The sequence below is a fragment of the Daphnia magna genome, linkage group LG2, assembly GCF_020631705.1.
Source record: "Daphnia magna isolate NIES linkage group LG2, ASM2063170v1.1, whole genome shotgun sequence".
NCBI lineage: Eukaryota > Metazoa > Arthropoda > Branchiopoda > Diplostraca > Daphniidae > Daphnia > Daphnia magna.
In genome coordinates, this window is record NC_059183.1 from 11,079,226 (window position 1) to 11,097,040 (window position 17,815).

The 17,815-nt window shown below is 39.8% G+C and overlaps 2 protein-coding genes and 1 long non-coding RNA gene across 3 annotated transcripts; 2 read left to right on the forward strand and 1 right to left on the reverse strand.

The window, feature by feature from the left end:
- The first annotated feature begins 2,671 nt into the window (after window positions 1–2,671).
- Window positions 2,672–4,790, forward strand: LOC123469782. Its single transcript, XR_006643144.1, has 2 exons — window positions 2,672–3,372; window positions 3,452–4,790. It is a non-coding gene; the product is annotated as an uncharacterized LOC123469782 (long non-coding RNA).
- Window positions 4,791–14,211: 9,421 nt separating this feature from the next.
- Window positions 14,212–15,382, forward strand: LOC116917415 (RRP15-like protein). The gene is made up of 4 exons (XM_032922875.2): window positions 14,212–14,331; window positions 14,394–14,892; window positions 14,991–15,156; window positions 15,214–15,382. Exons 1-4 carry the CDS (start codon window positions 14,319–14,321, stop codon window positions 15,343–15,345), a joined length of 810 nt encoding a protein of 269 aa, XP_032778766.2. The 5' UTR covers window positions 14,212–14,318; the 3' UTR covers window positions 15,346–15,382.
- A 156-nt stretch (window positions 15,383–15,538) lies between these two features.
- Window positions 15,539–17,598, reverse strand: LOC116917416. The gene is made up of 3 exons (XM_032922876.2): window positions 17,443–17,598; window positions 16,884–17,372; window positions 15,539–16,539 (listed from the first exon to the last, which is right to left on the reverse strand). Exons 2-3 carry the CDS (start codon window positions 17,047–17,049, stop codon window positions 15,878–15,880), a joined length of 828 nt encoding a protein of 275 aa, XP_032778767.1. The 5' UTR covers window positions 17,050–17,372; window positions 17,443–17,598; the 3' UTR covers window positions 15,539–15,877.
- Between the last annotated feature and the right edge of the window lie 217 nt (window positions 17,599–17,815).

Sequence of the window (17,815 nt, forward strand, 5' to 3'; positions counted from 1 at the left end):
TTTTTCTTTCATATTACAACGCAGAAGAGTTGCGTCAAAATTCCCCCTATTTGATCGGAGAACTCGACACAGCAACCCTGCAACCCCACACCGATAATAGCAGTTTTTTTTTTCTCTTTCTTTTTCTTTATAAAATAGATGGGAGGGATTGAAAATATAAAAAAAAGGGATCAAGATCTGATGGGTTTAGAAAAAAAATAATAAAATAAAATAAAATTTTTTTTTTTTTCTCGCTATCCATCTCCCTGAGTGACGGACGTCTCTGAAACTCTTCGGTGGTCACACACACAAAAAGCCGCATTAAATGGACGATCTGTTCTTCAATACGGTATCCAGCCTTTCCCTTTGTATCCAGACATTTTTTTTTTTACTTCATTATCCTTTTTTTTTGTTAAGTACACACAAGAGCCGATTTTTTTTTTTTTGTTGGAAGGATAGCAGGAAAATACAGTAAGGTAATAGAGGCCAGAGAGGGGGTGACTTTTTTTTTTTAAACATAAAAAGATACTCTGTGTGACCGAATGCAAGAACGAGTTCCGATACACACATTTCAATGAAAAAGCAAGGCAATGGGTACAAAAAAAAAAATGGATTTCTTTTCAAAAACAAATTTTCAGAGTTCTTTTCAATCAGGACGGGATAAAAGGTTCTCTTATAATTTTCTCTTTTTGTGTGTCGGTATATGTGGAGAATCTACTCCGACGTCCTATTTTTCTATTTTTTTTTTTTTTCAATTAAAAAGCAGTTGGTGTAACTTTACGTTTAGCGTCGTATTCAAAAACTGCCAGTGCCCAGTTTGAATACAAGGTCCCAATCGAGGTAGGGCCCCCTTTTATTTTTTCCCAATTCCTCTCAAGCATATTTAAGGATTTTACCATGTACGGTAAGTGACGTCGTTGTTCAACACGACCAACGACCAGGATCTTGCCCAAAAACAGACGTCGAACAAGAAATCAAAATCGCGTGGTCATTTCTTGTCTTTCGTTTATTTTTGTTGTGGATTATCCGCGCCCAGTATAACCTATTGCCTGTACAACAAAAACATTTGCCAGTTGTCATCCCGCCGCTTTGCTCTTCAACCAGATTCTTATCGTCCTTTATAACGTTTCAATCTGCTCGAAGTTTTCCTAGTGCCATCGGCCAAGATTTGAACTTGGAAAGTGAAAAAATCAAATCAAATAATAATAAAGGGGACGTTTGCTGGACGCTGGATGTAAGTGAACGGGAGTTGAACGGCGCACGATTGGGCGTTAAAGAAGTGACTCGGTATAGGAGAGGTCGAATAAGAGGGCGGACAAAATAGATATATAAGGGCTGCCGAGGGCCCACGTGTGCGCTAAGAAACGAACGGCATCAGTCGACATGGACTCGACATGACTTGACACAGCGTTCCATCCTATCCTCTTTGGCTTTCTTTCGGTCGTTCAGACCGGGCATGCTGGAGACGGCACGGGTCAGCTCTATATCTATTTCAGAAACTTCTTCCTTTTTTGTCCTGGTTTTCTCTGTTCGGCCCGTTCGTCCCTTCGCCCCCGTATTCTCCCTCTCATTTCAACACCCCCGCGCATCTACAAAAATAGAAAAGACCGACATGGATGTGAAACGGGAAAATAAAAAAGGACACGGCCAAGCAGCCGGACTCTTTCGTCTCGGATAATTATTCATTCTTATTCGAGTATTACTATTTGATGGACTGTTTAATAACATGTTTTACACAAGACCTCTATTATTGCGATTGAATTCGAAAATTGTGTTACCGCTACCACCCTACACGTGGTCTGCAATCCCTTTTTAAAAATGAATATTATAATAGAGCTGTTCTATCAGTTAATGAACAGAGTCTGTGCAGAAATTCATCATATTAAATCGTTTCTTGGACTGATGAACTATATAGTCTATACCGAGATGTGCATGAATTCGCTTAAAAATAGAAAATGCATTCGAAGTCAAACAACGCAAGTTATAAGTTATAAACTTGTTATTTTCTCTGGCCTGGCAAATCAGAGTTTCACTGGCAAATCAGAGTTTCACGCTATCGAATCTCGTAGCTCGTAAGATAGAATGAAGATTGAGCATGTAAAGACATTGTGCCTTTCAAAGGCGTGAAGTCATCGAAAAAAAACCCAAAAAACTTACAAGTTCACCTTGCGCCTGCACAGATGGCAGATGGGACATCATTACTTGTTATTATATTGTAACTTTGGTAGCATTCGGCAAAGTATCGAAGCGAAAGGAGTTTGTCGACTTTGTTCCTTTTGACGATGGGGGGAGGGGGGGGGGAGGTAAAAATATACGAACGCCGTACGACCTTAAATTGTAATGTAATTAGATTGCTATAATGGCGCGTTGTGTGAGCTTTATAACGGTTACCGAGCTACCAGCTGTACTGGCTTGTTATAGCTCATTAAATCAAAAGACCGGATGATTCAATGACATGACGTCATTCAATTAAAATAAGTAGGCCCATTTTCCACCGCCAGATCAGAGGACAGGTTTTGTTTTTGTTGTTTCGTTTTTTTTGTTTTTTGTATTTTTTCGTGACGAAGTTTTAAAAGAAACCAGCAACTTAAGGCACAGAGTTTAAAAAAAAAAGTTAATCTATAAAAGACAATCGTTTGGAGACGGAGGAGTCAGTAGACAGAGTGTAGTAAAGGGGAGGAAGATTTGGGATTGAAACGAAGGGAAGCGGATGAGCAAAGCTGTTGGTATCGTGATTTTGTGTGTGTGTGTGTCTTTTTCTCTGTTCCTCTCGTTCCCTTTTTTTTCTTCTTCTTCTTCCTCCCGGAGGACGAAGCAGGATGAAGAAGAAGAAGAGGATGTTGGAAAAAAAAAAGACTGGTCTGAAGCCAAAGTGGGGGCCGTGGCAGACGGGAGAGGGGCCGAGAGATATAGGCGTTGGGCTTTGCCACCGGAAATGCTTCCCACGTGCTGCATAATGACCCTTTGACATGGAGCCCAAGCGAAGCGTCCTCAACGGGCGTCGACAGCGTCTCGTCCCGTGCTACAGTCATCTATTTTTTTTTTCTTTTTTTTCTCTCCTCCCGTCTTTCTTATTCTTATATATTCTCCTTCTTTTTGACTCCCAACTTCTGCATGACGTTGTCGTAACAAACCTCTCCCCCACTTTCCGTTTTTTTTTTCTCTCTCTCTCTCTCACTCTCTCCTTCTATCTATGTTTTTTGTTGTTGTATGTATGATGTATGTATATATGTAACTCTGTGTGTGTGTGTGTGTGCGTGTGTGTTGTTTGTTTCGGTCTCCCTCACTCGCTCGCAAATAGATTATTATATCTCGTTCCATCCCTTTCCGGTCGTCCATCTCTCTCTCTCTCTTCCATCTTATCACGGAATGGTTATTCTCATTGACCCGCAGGTTGAGAAATGTCCTTCTTCTACGTTTGTTTGGTTATTATTTTATTTTTTTATTTTTTTTATTATTATTTTTTTGTTAGGTTTGGCGTTAGGTGCTGGCACCTCGCGGACCCGTATCTATCGTGTATACGTAATGCTGACTGCTCTGTGTATTTAGATTATTATTCCTTTTTTTTTTACTTTCATCTAGAGACAACCGACCGTCAAATAAAGGCCCGTCTACTAAATGATGGACTTCCTTCCTCAATTTGAAGCGCGTTGCGCGGCCATTACGGATCTGCCACAGACAACAAACGAAATCAAGTTGGCTTTTGATGGACGAAGCGTGCGCAGTTGCACGCAGCTACCCCCTCCCCCTCCCCCCCTTAAAAAAAAAAACCCTTATTCCAAGTATCAGTCTGATTTACTTCTCGCTTCTCCCTCTTTTATTTTTTATTTTTTTTTTGTTTTCTCCAAAAAAAGACACGGGGAAGTAAAAAGCAAGCAGACATTCGGCGGTAACGCAATGCATCGTTTAGTTCGTTCCAAACGGCCTTTTTCTTTTACATTCCTTAACTGAACGTCCGCGTGACAATTTCTTATGTCGTCCAACCCTCCCCCCCTCGTGGAGGATAACAACACAAGGTTTGCTGGTCTTGCTCTTCATCTCCTCCCCCCTCCCTCTCTAGTCTTTTCTCGTGTGTCTCTTTCGTTCTTTCCTTCGTGTTCCAGTGACTTCTACTTCTACTTCTTTTCTTTCTTTTTTTTTTTTATTTCTCTTCCAGTATGTGCGCGAAGGGACTGAGGGAGTCCATTTTTGTGGACATCTGTGGTGAACCAAAATAAAACAGCGGCCGAGGAACGAAAATGGGGAAAGAAAAAAAGAACAACATAAGGGACATGACTGTGTGTGTGAGAGTCTTTTTAGGCTGCGCGGGAGTCTTGCGGAAAAAAACATTCCTTCTTGGGGAGGTACGTGAAGGCATGGTGGGGGTCAGGAACTAAGAAAAAAAAGAAAAAAAAAAAAAAAAAAAGGAAGAGAGAATGAAGAACTACTGGAGTATATAACCGCGACCGCCAACAACCATCACGAAAACCAAGAACCAACCAATCAACTACCCCTTTAAAAAAAAAAAAAAAAAATGGGGGTTCGCCTCGGAGTACTATATCTTTTAGTTAGTGCCAGTGTATATACTGTTGTACGCTAAAGTCAAAGTGTATACGTAATTCTTTCCGTCCGCCTATTCCCCCCTCTCTCTCTCTTCAGCTTCGCAGGCTCGTCGGCCGGCCACAGGATCCTTCAACCTCCGACGCCCAAGTTAATTATAACTTGACGTCAGAACAGTCGAATGACTTTCTTTTTTGTTTTTTTTCCCCATCTTTTGTGGAAAATGTATGGAAATCTGTGAAATAAAAATTAAAAAAAAAATAAAAATAAAATGAATATGAAGTAAAAAGAGGCAGAAAACCTGTGATTTTCTTGTCTCACTTTTTTTTTTCCCATCTTCTTTTTCTTTTTTAAAAAGCGTGAAACTTTTCGAGAGCGTCCCAGACTCTGGGAGGACTGGGGGACATTTTGTGCCGCATGTTTCGCAATAAAAATCCGGAGTGTGTGTGGTGCGACGCGTTTTTTTTTCTTTTTTCCCTTGACCTTTGGGTGAAACCTCCAATAAATTTCACATTCCATACGGTGACTTGTACGATTGCGGAATATAAATTTTCTTCGTGATAATGATGACCGATTCCAGGTAGATTGGCCCGCCTCAAGTTCACCGAATGGCGTGAGATTGAACATCAGCAACGATCGCAGCGGGAAGTTTCGCACCACATCTCTATTAACATCCGGAAGAAACCAGCCCAGCGAAGCCCAGCGCAGCCCAGCTTGCCGATACAATCCCTTTTTCTTTTCGTTTTCTTATTTTTTTTGTTTTGTTTATTTTATTTTATTTTTTTTTTAGACAATCATTTTCTTTACGAAGTGAAAGTTTACAGAGTCAAACCCAAAAGTATCCTCCAATAAGAAAGGCCATTAAAAGTAGCGGGTTGTTTGTACAAGACTACGCAAGTGATTTTGATCAGTTCGAAGGGACCTCAACAGAGCCTTGAGGCTAAACGTGAGAGAACAGTTCGTTTATGTTTAAACAGCTACTATCAAAACAAATGCATCGTGTTCTGTACAGAGATTTTTCCGGAGAATTATAAAATAAAAAAAACTTGGAAAAGATGCAATGATCGTTAAAATAGCAAGCAATTATTATGTAATTTGGCAGTTTTTGTTTTTTTTCGGTCTTTTACGTGTTCCTTGAATGGAAAACTGAGGAGTTTTGCACAGTCCTATGACAAACGGTTGGCTGGACCGTCGTTTATCGTTGAGAGACACACAACAAAAAGCAACAGATTAGGACATAAACCGTGTGAAAAACTTTGGCAGGAACTCCCCCCCACCGTGGTCCGCTAACTCGTCGTTTACGGCGTTACGTATATGCCGCCGAAAATACCCACTACTTGGCTATATTACCGCGAATCTGTTGTCAATGAAGAATGGGGGGGGAAACGACCTCATTTGTTAAATGGAGATGGGTCCGGTACGTTTTCCATTGTTCCGTCTTTTTTTTTTCCTTTTTTTTTGTGTCGTGTTTTCTCGAAATGTATCGCAACTAAACGGCTAAAGAGCCGTGGCCAAAGCGAGAAAAGGGGGCGCTGGTCAAAGAAATATTCCCCCCTCTCGTTTTCATTTTTAGTAGCAGTTGCCCGTCGCGGTGTGTATTGCTCTAGATGGACAATATATAAACAAAAAAAGATTTTGAAAAAATATATATAAATAAATAAAAATACACAAACTGTTGCATGGGAACAGAATAGAGCGCAAATCGAAATAAAAGTACCTTCGAGTGCACCGCTGATGTATCGATATTTATCTGGTCAATACATGTTGCGCTTGTTCGTCTCTCTGAATTTCAATAGCCAACACTGTCGGCTGACGTTTCGTTTCGTAACAATGACAAAAGAGAACGAAATCTATTCTTTTCTTCGCAAGTCCAAGGATTCTAATGTCATAGTTTATGCAATCGCTATTGGAGAAAAAAAGAGGGGGCTGGTCGCTTTTTTTTTTTTTTCAAAAAATAGTGACGTGTTTTGGAAGCAGAAAAGAAAGAAAGAAAGAGAGGAAGCCTTTCGTTTGGGTCAGGCCGATGTATTTAGACTGAGATTCTGATTTATTTCCGTTTGGAAATTTTGCTATTTACGTCCGAATGTTGGAAACAGAGAAAGGCATGCCAGTAATACGGAGAGAAACTACTAAAGAAAAGGATCGAATCGAAGAAGGGTCACCAAAGCGAGTGCTCATTGCCTGAAGTTGAAGGTGTTCCATGTAGTGCACACTGTCCATAGTGTCCAACGTGACATTACTTCCAGGCAGGCGCACAAAGAAGTCATTTGTCCCACCCTATTTTTGTCGTGCCCTTTTTCTTTCAAGACGCTGGCCGAAGAAGAAGAAGGAAATACCAGTAGGGCTACACAAGTAGCACGCACCGCTACACACGCACAATCGATGAATCAAAGACATTCGTCTGATTTGGCTATAGTCAGACTGCGCGTGTTCCATGCTGCAGCATGTTGCCGAAAGAAAATAATAATAATAAAAAAAAAAAATCAATAAATAAAATAGGAATAAGAAAAGGAGGTGGGTCAGCTCCGGTGAAGGAAAAACAGCAGCACACGATCCATTGCTGGCCTGTTTATGTCAGATGGACAACAGTGTTAAAAGAAATCAAGAAAGCATCAAGTGACCCTTTTCTTTTTCTTGTTGAACGACAGAGAGAGCAACGCCCACTGCCTTACCAGTAACCGTTGAATAAATGCGGAGTTTGAAAAAGTGGCCGCATTTTCCCAATCGAAAGAAGCGAGGGGCTTTTCGGTCAAATGTCATGAGCGATTTATGAATCAACATTGACAAACCCCTGTTGACCAAAGCGGAATGCCTTCCCCCTAAAGGCAATGAACAAAAAAAAAAAAAAGAAAATTCAAAAATCAAATCAAAAAAAGAGGCTTTCGCCAACAAAAGTCGAACATTTTTCGAAAGTGAATACAATGTGTTTTGGCGTTATGATCGGCTATGCATTTTCCTAACCCCGTCGACCAAAGTCCACCGTTGGGACCTGGGAAGATCCCGATGAAGAATAGCCACGGTCCGCCCTACACCGGTCTCCGTTCACACAGGTCACGCAATTGTGAGAACCCCGCCTTCTTCTTTTTTTTTTTTCTTCTTTGGCCTCACACATGGTCACTTCTTTCTTTCCCCGTTCTATATTATGAAAAGCTTTACTATCGAAAAGAAGAGGGGGTCGATTGCTATGAGAAATATCAAAAATGAAGTGAATATGAAATTGAAAAAATGTTTATAGCAACGCCAGACAAGGGAAATAAGGGATACCTATACAAAAACGATACGACAATCTATTTAGATGACTCTTGCCAGTCGGTGAATTCCCCCCTCAGCTTCGTCGACCCCATCGTCAGCCTCTTCCTTCTTTTTTTTCATACGTTTTTAACTGTGGGAGAGGCGGGGTCGTTTCGGTCAAAACTCCGGGTCCGAAAAAACCCTCAAAAAAGATGAACAAGAGAACTGAGAAAATGCGCATAACGCATGGATATGTATCCATGTTGCATGCATCTATATATATATCTATATATACGTATATCTGTATGGTGTACAGCAGTAGTAGTAGTAGGAATAGTAGTAGTAGTAGTAGTAGTAGGCAGGAATTTGTTTGATATATATATGTGAGCTATGAGGGGAGAGAAATATGTTTCCTTTAGCCAGAAACGCGAGAAGTACCTACACGTATATGCGCACACATTGGCCATCGAAATGTTGGAGAAACATCCACCAGCTGCCTCTCTCTTTTGCTACGTCTCTTTCTCTCCCCTCCACGTCGTCTCTGACCTTAATGACCCGCCTATTTTTTTGGGACTACCATAGAGACTAAAGAAAAAGAGAGGGGAGCAACAACAAGAAAAAAGAAAGAGATTTTCTTTTTTCTCTGCGCAATTCCAAGAGAAAAAGCATCCTCGTCGATGACAAACTTCCTCCTGTTCTTAGCACCGGTGGATGGTCATTCAAAGCTGAGCTCTTCTCTCTGCCAGAGGCTTTTTCGTCTTGTATCGCGCGGACGGAGGACGGACACACGTCCCTTTCTGTATATTCTCATAACGCCTTGATACTTGATAAATGGAGGGCGAAAACAAAATAAAAAATAAAAAGGGAGAGAGGCGGCAACCGAAGAATGAAGTAGCCGTCAGAAGCCGTCCACCCTATCAGCTAGATGACGAAAAGAAAAAAAAAAAAAAGTAAACATCACAGCAAAAAGGAAATCAGATGCCGCCCCGGCTAACTGCTGAGAAAACAACGCGTAGGCCCAAATTGCGTCAAATAACCAACCGTCCAGTTGTTAGAACACGATCAATGCATCTCACGTCAACACGCAGCTGGACATTTAGAGGCAACACAGAAATAATATATACGTACGTAGGTCAATACACAGTATTTTTTAGAAATAAATCAAACAACGTTTAAAATATAAAAGCTTGGCATTTTGTACATAATCGTGTCGGCAAATCTTCAATTGAATTCTGAAGTCGGACAATCTGGAGGGGAGGCAAAAAGCCAAAAGAAATTAGAAAGGGTCAATGTTGATGAAAAAAAAAAGAAAAAAATGGTAGACAGTCAAAGAGGATTGTATGTGAACACGCTGGAATGATGGAGGGGAGTACATCGTCTAGTGTGCTGAATGATATCCAGCAAACGGAGTCGCTCTGACCAAGGGCCAATAGCCAGCTGCTGGTTGCGGGTATTGCACAGCCGAAACTTACAGTTAGAAAAGAGAGATGAAAACGAAAGCTCCTCAGTTATCTGCTTGTAAAGAGAAAATGACAAAAAACCCAAGAGAAAAAAAAAGAAAAGAAAAAATTAAATTAAAAAAATATATATATAGTATCCAGTATATGGCTCCGGTATAGGTTAGAGTTCTCTCTTCTTTTTTTTTCTTCAATTCTTTCAACGACAAATACGACATTTGGTGGCTCCTCTTCAGATTACCGTTCCTTGTTCTTCCTCTCCATCGAGTGAAAAGAGAAGACCAAACGATGTCTCTTCTTCTCCTCTCGTTTTATTTTTTCTTCACGGTTATCTTTTCTTGTCCTGTGTAAGACCTAAAGAAAAAAAATTTCATAAAACGAGAAAAAGACGGAATGTTTGAATAAATTCAACCAATCAATCACAATATGGCCCTTAACTATATATGGGGCTTCACTACACTATATGACTAAACACAGCCGATGGACTTTCTTACGTCATTTACAACGACGTTGCGTTTCCTAAACATTTGTTGACTTCGTTTTACTTTCTCGTTCCCCCTTTTTTTTTTTTTTTAAACATTTTTTATGATGAACTACTGGGGGACTTTGAAAGATATAGCCGTGCTGGCGGCGTGTCTACTCACCAAGTTAATAATAATAAGCACCCGAATATACGGCAGACAACGGCAATAAGTGCCTTCCAAATCCAGGGGTCTAACCGAGAGAGCTTTAGTAATGAGAAAAAGGCAAAGAACCGTGCTAGAATATGTGTGTGTGTGTGTGTGTGTGTTTCGAGTAGTACACGTTACAACACTGTATCGAGCAAGCAAGTTGACCGTTAAATGTGACAGCCGCAATAAGCTTATTAGCATCGGCTCGCTTTGAGATTCTCGTGTCTGCTCTTCTAGTTGCGACCCCAGTTATTAGTTATTATTACAGCCTGCTTTGGTAAAGGGCCAATCTTCGACATCATGCCGCTACTTGCTACAGAATATGACCGCCTCTAACGCAACTGAACTCGTTGTACACAAACCCATCCGATCTAATGGAGGAGACAGTATAGAACGGCAACTTCCCTTCCAGAGCCAAATTCAATCCAATGGATAAGGCAGACAATCTAGACGGTCAACTTGGTTACGTAATTACTCACTGGCAAGAAATGGCTCCATCTTATCTAGGAGGCTAACAGAGCGCCGCATTGGATTGTGGTTTCCCTCCCAATCAACACCCGTGGTGTGCTCCAAGCAAAAGACATAAAATGCAAAGCTGCTGTATCCGTTCGTATTATTACCCTGGCGTATGTAAGCAACAATCCATCGACTGATTGTCACAGTCCGCTTTACTGGCCCTTCCCCATCGCTAATCCCGCACATATTTGACGTAACACAACCCCTCGTCGACTGACTACCGATCCGAGGATGACAGTAGACGGAAGTAGCGGATTATATTTATTCTCCATCTTTTCTTTAATATTCTTAGTATTATTTTTGTTTTTTTTCTCTTTTTCTTCCTTCCTTCCTCTCACACTCATTTATTTTTGGAGGCAAAAAAGTAATACGTGCCAGCACTTTACACAATAAAGCTGTGTTTTTTGTTTTTGTTTTTATCTAACCTTTTTCCTTCTTTATCTCTTCTTTGTTTCTCCCCAACCAGTTTTACGAGTTTGTTTCTATTTTTTCCCATTTTCTACATCAGATTTATCCTAATAGCTCGTACGCACTTCCTTTCATTAATAAAGACCTCCCCCAACAAAAAAATAATAATAATAACAACGAAAAGCCAACCACCAAAATTAGACTCGAAGACGAAATACAAGATGTGCATTACGCAATTATGAAGCAGCGATAAGATAATGAACCGATCTTCATTTGGGACTTTGTTGATAAATGCGGAGACCAGAACGGAGCCCGGACACTCAAGCATCGGGTATTCGCGTAGTCACGGACATGCAAGTTGATGCTATAATATCTGTTGATGACGAACATATGAAGTGTACGTCACTGTTACGAGCATTAAACACGAACCCAAGTGCCGTCCAGGTAAGGACGAATATAGCTAGCTATTATGCCGCACACGAGGGGGAGGACGAAGGTGGAGGAGAGACAACAAAAAAAGCAGAGTAGGTCTACCTAGTTGTTGTACGATATACAACAGACACCGCATGTTCGCCTATATGAAGCGGAGAAGGGAAGTTAGCGTTTGACATAATGATCGGGTTGTTACGCTATAATTGCACAATCCTGCCGGCAGTGTATTTTGCTACGGTCGAGATTGAAACATGCCAAGGAGTAAGACACCACCGTCTATTGTTTGGCCTATTACACGATCTTATATCTTTTTAGCATGCAGATAACTACGGTGGCCACCCCATGCAATCAAGTGCTCTTCCTTTTTCAAGGGATACGTCATGGAAAAAAAAAATTCAAAAAAAAACAAAAAAACAAACAAACAAACAAAAGAAAGCTTGAAATGATTCGAATGTGAACAATTTCATACAATCAAGGGGTCTTTCTACTTTTGTCTTAAAAATACAGTAGTATACTGTACATTTCTTTTAAAATGTCGGATCTATTGTTACGATTTCAATAAAGTTATGTCGGTGATTTATTTATTGGGTAAATACCTAAATATAATGAATAGGTAACCACTTCAAACATTTCAAACGTACATTTCGCAGAGCTTACAAATCGTCATCGTTGAATTATTTGCCAAGTTATCGATTTCATCGGCCGTTGGAGGAGTAAGCAGATAAAACGGAAAAGGGGGGGAGGGAACGAAAGAAGAAAAACATTGTGTTCCATCATTGCATCATTTGAACGAAAACGCACCTGTTTGAAGACCCTAAGGACCTTGGCAATCTGGTTGTAATTGTCAAAAGGATTCTTGCGGTTTGCACGAGGGTTGACGTGAAATTTCGTTTGACCTTAATCATTTTGTCATCATTCTTTCTTCTTTGCTTTCCTCTAACTTGCAATACAACACAGATGTAATAGAAACATCGCAAACTGGAGACTAGTGCGTCAAAACAATTGTTCCCTTGGCACTCACAATCCATCAAGGATGCGGCACACCGCCAAGATTCAACCCCTCCGTCAGCCTTACAAATCTATCATTGAACAATTCAAAAGCGAATGGATAAAGCCAAGAAAAGAGGTGGCAGTCGGGAAATAAAAATATAAAACAAAAAAACAAAAAAAACAAAAAAAAAAACAGATGCCTGGTGAAACAGCCATCAGTGGCGATCTCGTTTGCGGACAGGACCGTAATAATCAAATAGAATTCGTCAGGGGACAATACTGAAGGAAATAGAAATATAACGTACAGTACGTACGTACAAAAAAAGGCAAAGAACATGTTCAATTGAATTTGGCCAGAGCGGAATAAAATGCGAGCAGGACAGAATCATCATCGAGGCTGAACGGGTACAGCACAAGAGAGGGGGAAATCAGATCTGGGGGGGTACAGCTCAATAATGTACGGCTGAGGGTTGCCATTTTGCATGAGAATAATATAAAAAAAAGTATGAGGGACAAAACTAAAAAAATAAAAAAATAAAAAAAAAAATAAAAAAAAAAGAAAATAAAAAAAAGGAAACTCTCCATCACGTGTATACATGCATAGTGAGTCCATACGTGAAATCCATCTCTATTCTATTCGACACGTTTCGTCCGCAGAACGACGTTCCCTCCGGAGAATATTGAAAAGAACAGAAGGGGAATTTAATAATTCTCTTCTCAGTTTCCCTGTCCTGCTGAGACCCTTCCTTCGTCATTTTCTATTCTAGCCCCTCACATAGATCTCCTCCCGCCTCTTGCTCCCCTCAAAATGGAAAATAAAAATTTGTTGGTCTCCGAGTCCATCAAGAGCTATGGTATAATGTATACGAATGCGTCTATTGGCATCCAATGGTGAATGCTTGATATCCACCGCATACGACGGGTGCAAGGGTAAGTGAATCCTTAAAAAAATGGATCATACATTCCTAAAGCATCGACCGATAACTTTATTCGAACGCTGCAAAAGCTGATGAAGTCAATCGGTTGACATCCAGTCGGGAATATTTCTGGCCATTCTACACGCAACTTGCAGTTATTTTAAGGTTACCTATCATTTTTACCTGTCGTGCAATATGGTCGTCTCATTCAGCATATTTGGCGATAGCCTTTCAGCAAATCAACACAACAATAATAGTACAGTTTGTATACATGTACGTGAAAGATTCATTGTCAATGCATGACCATTTGCGGTGACTGCATCAGCTACATAGTCTGAATCGAAGATATATGTCATGTTCACAGTAATAGTCAGGTTTACAAGTCGTACCGCACTAACGGGAATGAAGGATGTGATGATTCTTGGGAAAATCAATTACAAAAGTATCCTCAACTATTTCCGTAGGGAGATCAAGATCACAATACCTTTCCATTCTTTATATTTTAATAATAGTAAACTAAACAAAAAAGGAAAAAAAAAAAAAAAAAGAAAAGACCTAGTCCAGTAGATTCGAAGTTATGCATTTTTCATGGCGACGCAGAAATTTCTCTTGGGAATTATTTATTTCAATATTAATGGTGGGTTGCGAATTGACGGTATTATAATGCGGGCAATAGAAACAGAAATATTGTTTTAAGATACAACAATTAATTTAAAATTATGGCTACTAGCTCTATGCAAAGAGTTTTATGTAAAAAATTTGATTTCGCTGATTAAGTATGTATTTGCTTGAGATTCGCATGAAAAATGTTCTATTTCTACACCTTGAAATTCATGGTATTAGGCTGAGTCTATTTAAATAAAACACAGTGTAACTGCCCATCATTCCGTACAACACGTAGAGATACGTATAGTTGATAGAAGTAGAAATGTTGGTACTATAAAGTACGTAAAAAAAATTACTGTTTTTCTACGTTACATTTCATGTAAAAATGTGTTCAAATGCTGTTTAAAAATTTTAAGTAAAACATATTTTAATTATTTGCATGAATATTTTGACACAAACGCCATCTTCCGATTAACAGGTTAACTAAGACCGAGTATCGAAATGCCAAAACTTGTCTGCTATTTCAAGAAGACAGCATTGCAACTCACGTGGAGAAACACAAAGTTCAAAATATGGAATCCATTGGTAAAACAATTATTTTTATTTGTCAATTGTATTTGATTATATTTAGAGAATATTTTCGATAGATTGTGACGACCTGCTAGATTCTGACGAAGAATATGATGATCTAGAAAGCGGACAGGAGGCAAGCGCGTCGGATGATGGTGATTCCTACACAAAAGGAAGCAATTCTGATTCTGATTCCAGTGAAAAAGCGGTTACGCCTCAAGATGGAAAAAATGTCGTATATGGAAATTTTGGTTGGGCTGATGCCATGTCTAAAGTGCTCAAGTCTTCCAAACCAAAAACAAAAAAAACTGTCATTCTATCGAAAGCCAAAAAAGATGCAGACATAATGAAGATCATCTCAGCTCAACAAGAAAAGAGTTTATCATTTGAAGTCGAAGAGACAAAAAAAGAAAATATTACAAAAAATGAGGATCCTGATGTTGTAAGGCGAAATGCTCACTTAGAAAAAATGCTGAGAAGGCAAAGAAGGAAAGAATGGGATCTTGTTGGAAGAGTTATGCCATCTATCACTGAAGACAGAGAACGAGAAAGAATTTTATCAAAAATAGCAACCAGGTATGAAATTTTCCAGTTCAGGTGCAAATCAAACTCTAGTGTTTTTACAGGTATTGTTTACTGTAACATGTAGTAATTAAAATGTTTGCTTCCACTAGAGGTGTTGTGCAGTTGTTCAATTCTGTCAAAATTCAGCAGAAAACAATCCAAGACAAATTAAGGGAAGCAGGGCCATTAGAACGTAAACGCGAAAAAGCATTGAAATCTCTAAACAAAGAAGATTTCTTTGAACTTTTAAAAGGCGGAAAGCGTGTCAAAGCAGAGGTAATTAACATTTCAGACTTATTAGTTATAAAATACACCCTTAACGTCCAACTTCAGGTAAAAGCTGAACGTCCAACCAACGTCAAGCAGGAAGAGGCAACATGGAGTGTTCTGCGTGACGACTTCATGCCAGAAGTGTCCATGCGGGATTGGGATAAACAAGAGAGCAGCGGTTCGGAAGATGTATAAACACATTTTTGAGGCATACATACACGTTTTTGACTGACTCATGATTGTCAAAAATATCACTTTTTCAAGAGCTGGCGTCATTGACTCCATGGAAGAGATTTAAGGGAGACAATGAATGATCAGTGTTTATGCACCTCTCACGACATCCGAGATTACAAAACATATCAATGAACCTTCCGATTTAAGTTTCTATTTTAAGCCCCATCCCCCGCAGGCCATTAGGTTCCTGTTACACAGTCAATTAATATTGGTTATTCGTATCACTAATGATATATCGTCAAATCCATGTTTTTACTAATACTGCTACGAACCTATGATTATTAGAGCATGGAACTATGTTCGGATTTGAATTTTGTAAGAATATTCTTTAGTATATTAAACACAACACAGCTCAACAGTTATACAATAGCTTGAACAAACATTCGTAGCCATAAATAGCCAAGTCGAAATTATTGACCAATTATAGAAACACGATAGCAAAAAAAAATAGTTGAAAATTGATTTAGTTAAAATAAGCGATTATCGATCATCTTCAGTTCACCACTTCGTGGTCGTCTTCAAACGTACCAGTATCATCGTTTCCAATCCTAAAGATAATTCCAACAGGCTTATTCTGAGATGGGTTGTTGCTAATGGCAGGTACGCTTTGACTTCTAGCAAATGAGCCATCCCGATTACCGTCTCCCGATGCATCTAGTATCTCCGCTTCCCTCTCAATACGCACGGTGACAACCGGGCTAGAGGAAACCGACGATTCACAGGTTTCTTGCGGACGTAAACTCACTGGGCACAGGGATTGATCTAATGCCAGTGAGCTGTACGTCGGAGGAGCATAGCTAACTTCTTGCCCAAAAAGGGCATCATAAGGAGGCGGAGGAACGTCTGGTCGCAGGGGTCTTGGTTTAACTAAAACGCGATTATGATGCGGATCTAAAGCGACAGTTGTCTCCGGATGATGTGTACACATTTCGTGACGATGATGCAGAGACCACATCATCATCAACCTCGGATCAGATGCACAGGAGATGCTTGAATCAAAAGATGTTTGACTTCTACTTCTCCTATTTGTAGATCTCCGTTTAATCAGCTTACAACAGGTTCCCCAGCAGCAATACGTGAGAACTAAGCAGAGCAGAAGCAGCATAACGGTTAAAGCCATCAATCCTTGGGACGTCTGTGATGGGTTAATTTCACCTGTAACATAGACATGATTCTTAGGAAACTTGGTAACTGAATGTAGACTATGACATTAAAAATATTTTTAGTAACTTAATTTATGGTAATGAATTTCATTCATTGCATGTATGAAAAAGTTCCAATTTGTGAACTATCAAAGTGCTCTGTTACACACTTTCATTTATAATGCTACCTCCACATCAAATCAAACAGATTAGCTATTTGTAGCAATGATTGGGCGATCAACGCACGCATTTCGGGTTACACTGCGCTATGCAAAGATCATATTTTGTTTCGACACTGCGCTTGCCAAGACATCACAACAGGCAACTCTATACTAGTACGATATTAAAGACTTGTACCTGGCCAAAAGCGGAAATGTAGTTTTTCACGAGGACTGCAACCGTTTTTGAATCGACTAGTACAGTTGCTACTCATGGTCGAATTTATGGCAATAAGAACTCCGTAATCCATTGACATGGAATCACCCATGGCCACAATGTTTACAGCTTCGGATTCTTCTTCCATGATAACTGAATTCTGATGTTGATCTTTCACAGGTTTTCAACGACTAGTCGAGCTAATTTTGCTATCCCTTTCTTGGGAAATGTTTGCGTTGTTTAGAATATTCGATCACTTCGACGGCTTGTTACTCGAAATGAGTCCTACTCGCCGAGTTCTGTCCACAACAACGTTTCTTTTCACATTGAGACGGGTTCCATATAAACATTGGGTCAGATCCCCTTTCTAGGCTGTAGGCCATATTTAACCTTGTCGGTAACAAGGTCATGCAGGGCTACCACAGTACGATAAACATCTTATCGTTTTATTGCCGAACGGATTAGGCAGACCTTGAGCGCATGAAGAACTTATAGTTTTATAGTTGTTCAAGCACATGGTACAGATTTATGGATACTTTACCTACAGTTGGCTAATCCCTTGAAATAACCCAATGAAAACTGCTTATAGGAATCATTGTTTGTTTGAAAACAGCAACAGATTCAAAAGTTTCTTGATATGAAAAACGGAGAACTCCCTCGGCGTGCGTTTCGACGACGTTCAGTCGATCAGAAAAATAGGAACGGAAACACGAATAGGCCTGGTGACCCCCCCCGCTTCCCACCCTTGAGTAAAATGAAACAAATCTCATTTCCCTTGCGATTGTCTATGTTATGCTATCGCTTCCGCTACTAATTTACCGTATGTATGACATTTAACCCAATCCTCCTGAAAAATATAGCAATTGAAGTAGGATCTTATCGGGGAATAGGTTTTTCTTGCACTTATTCTCCAC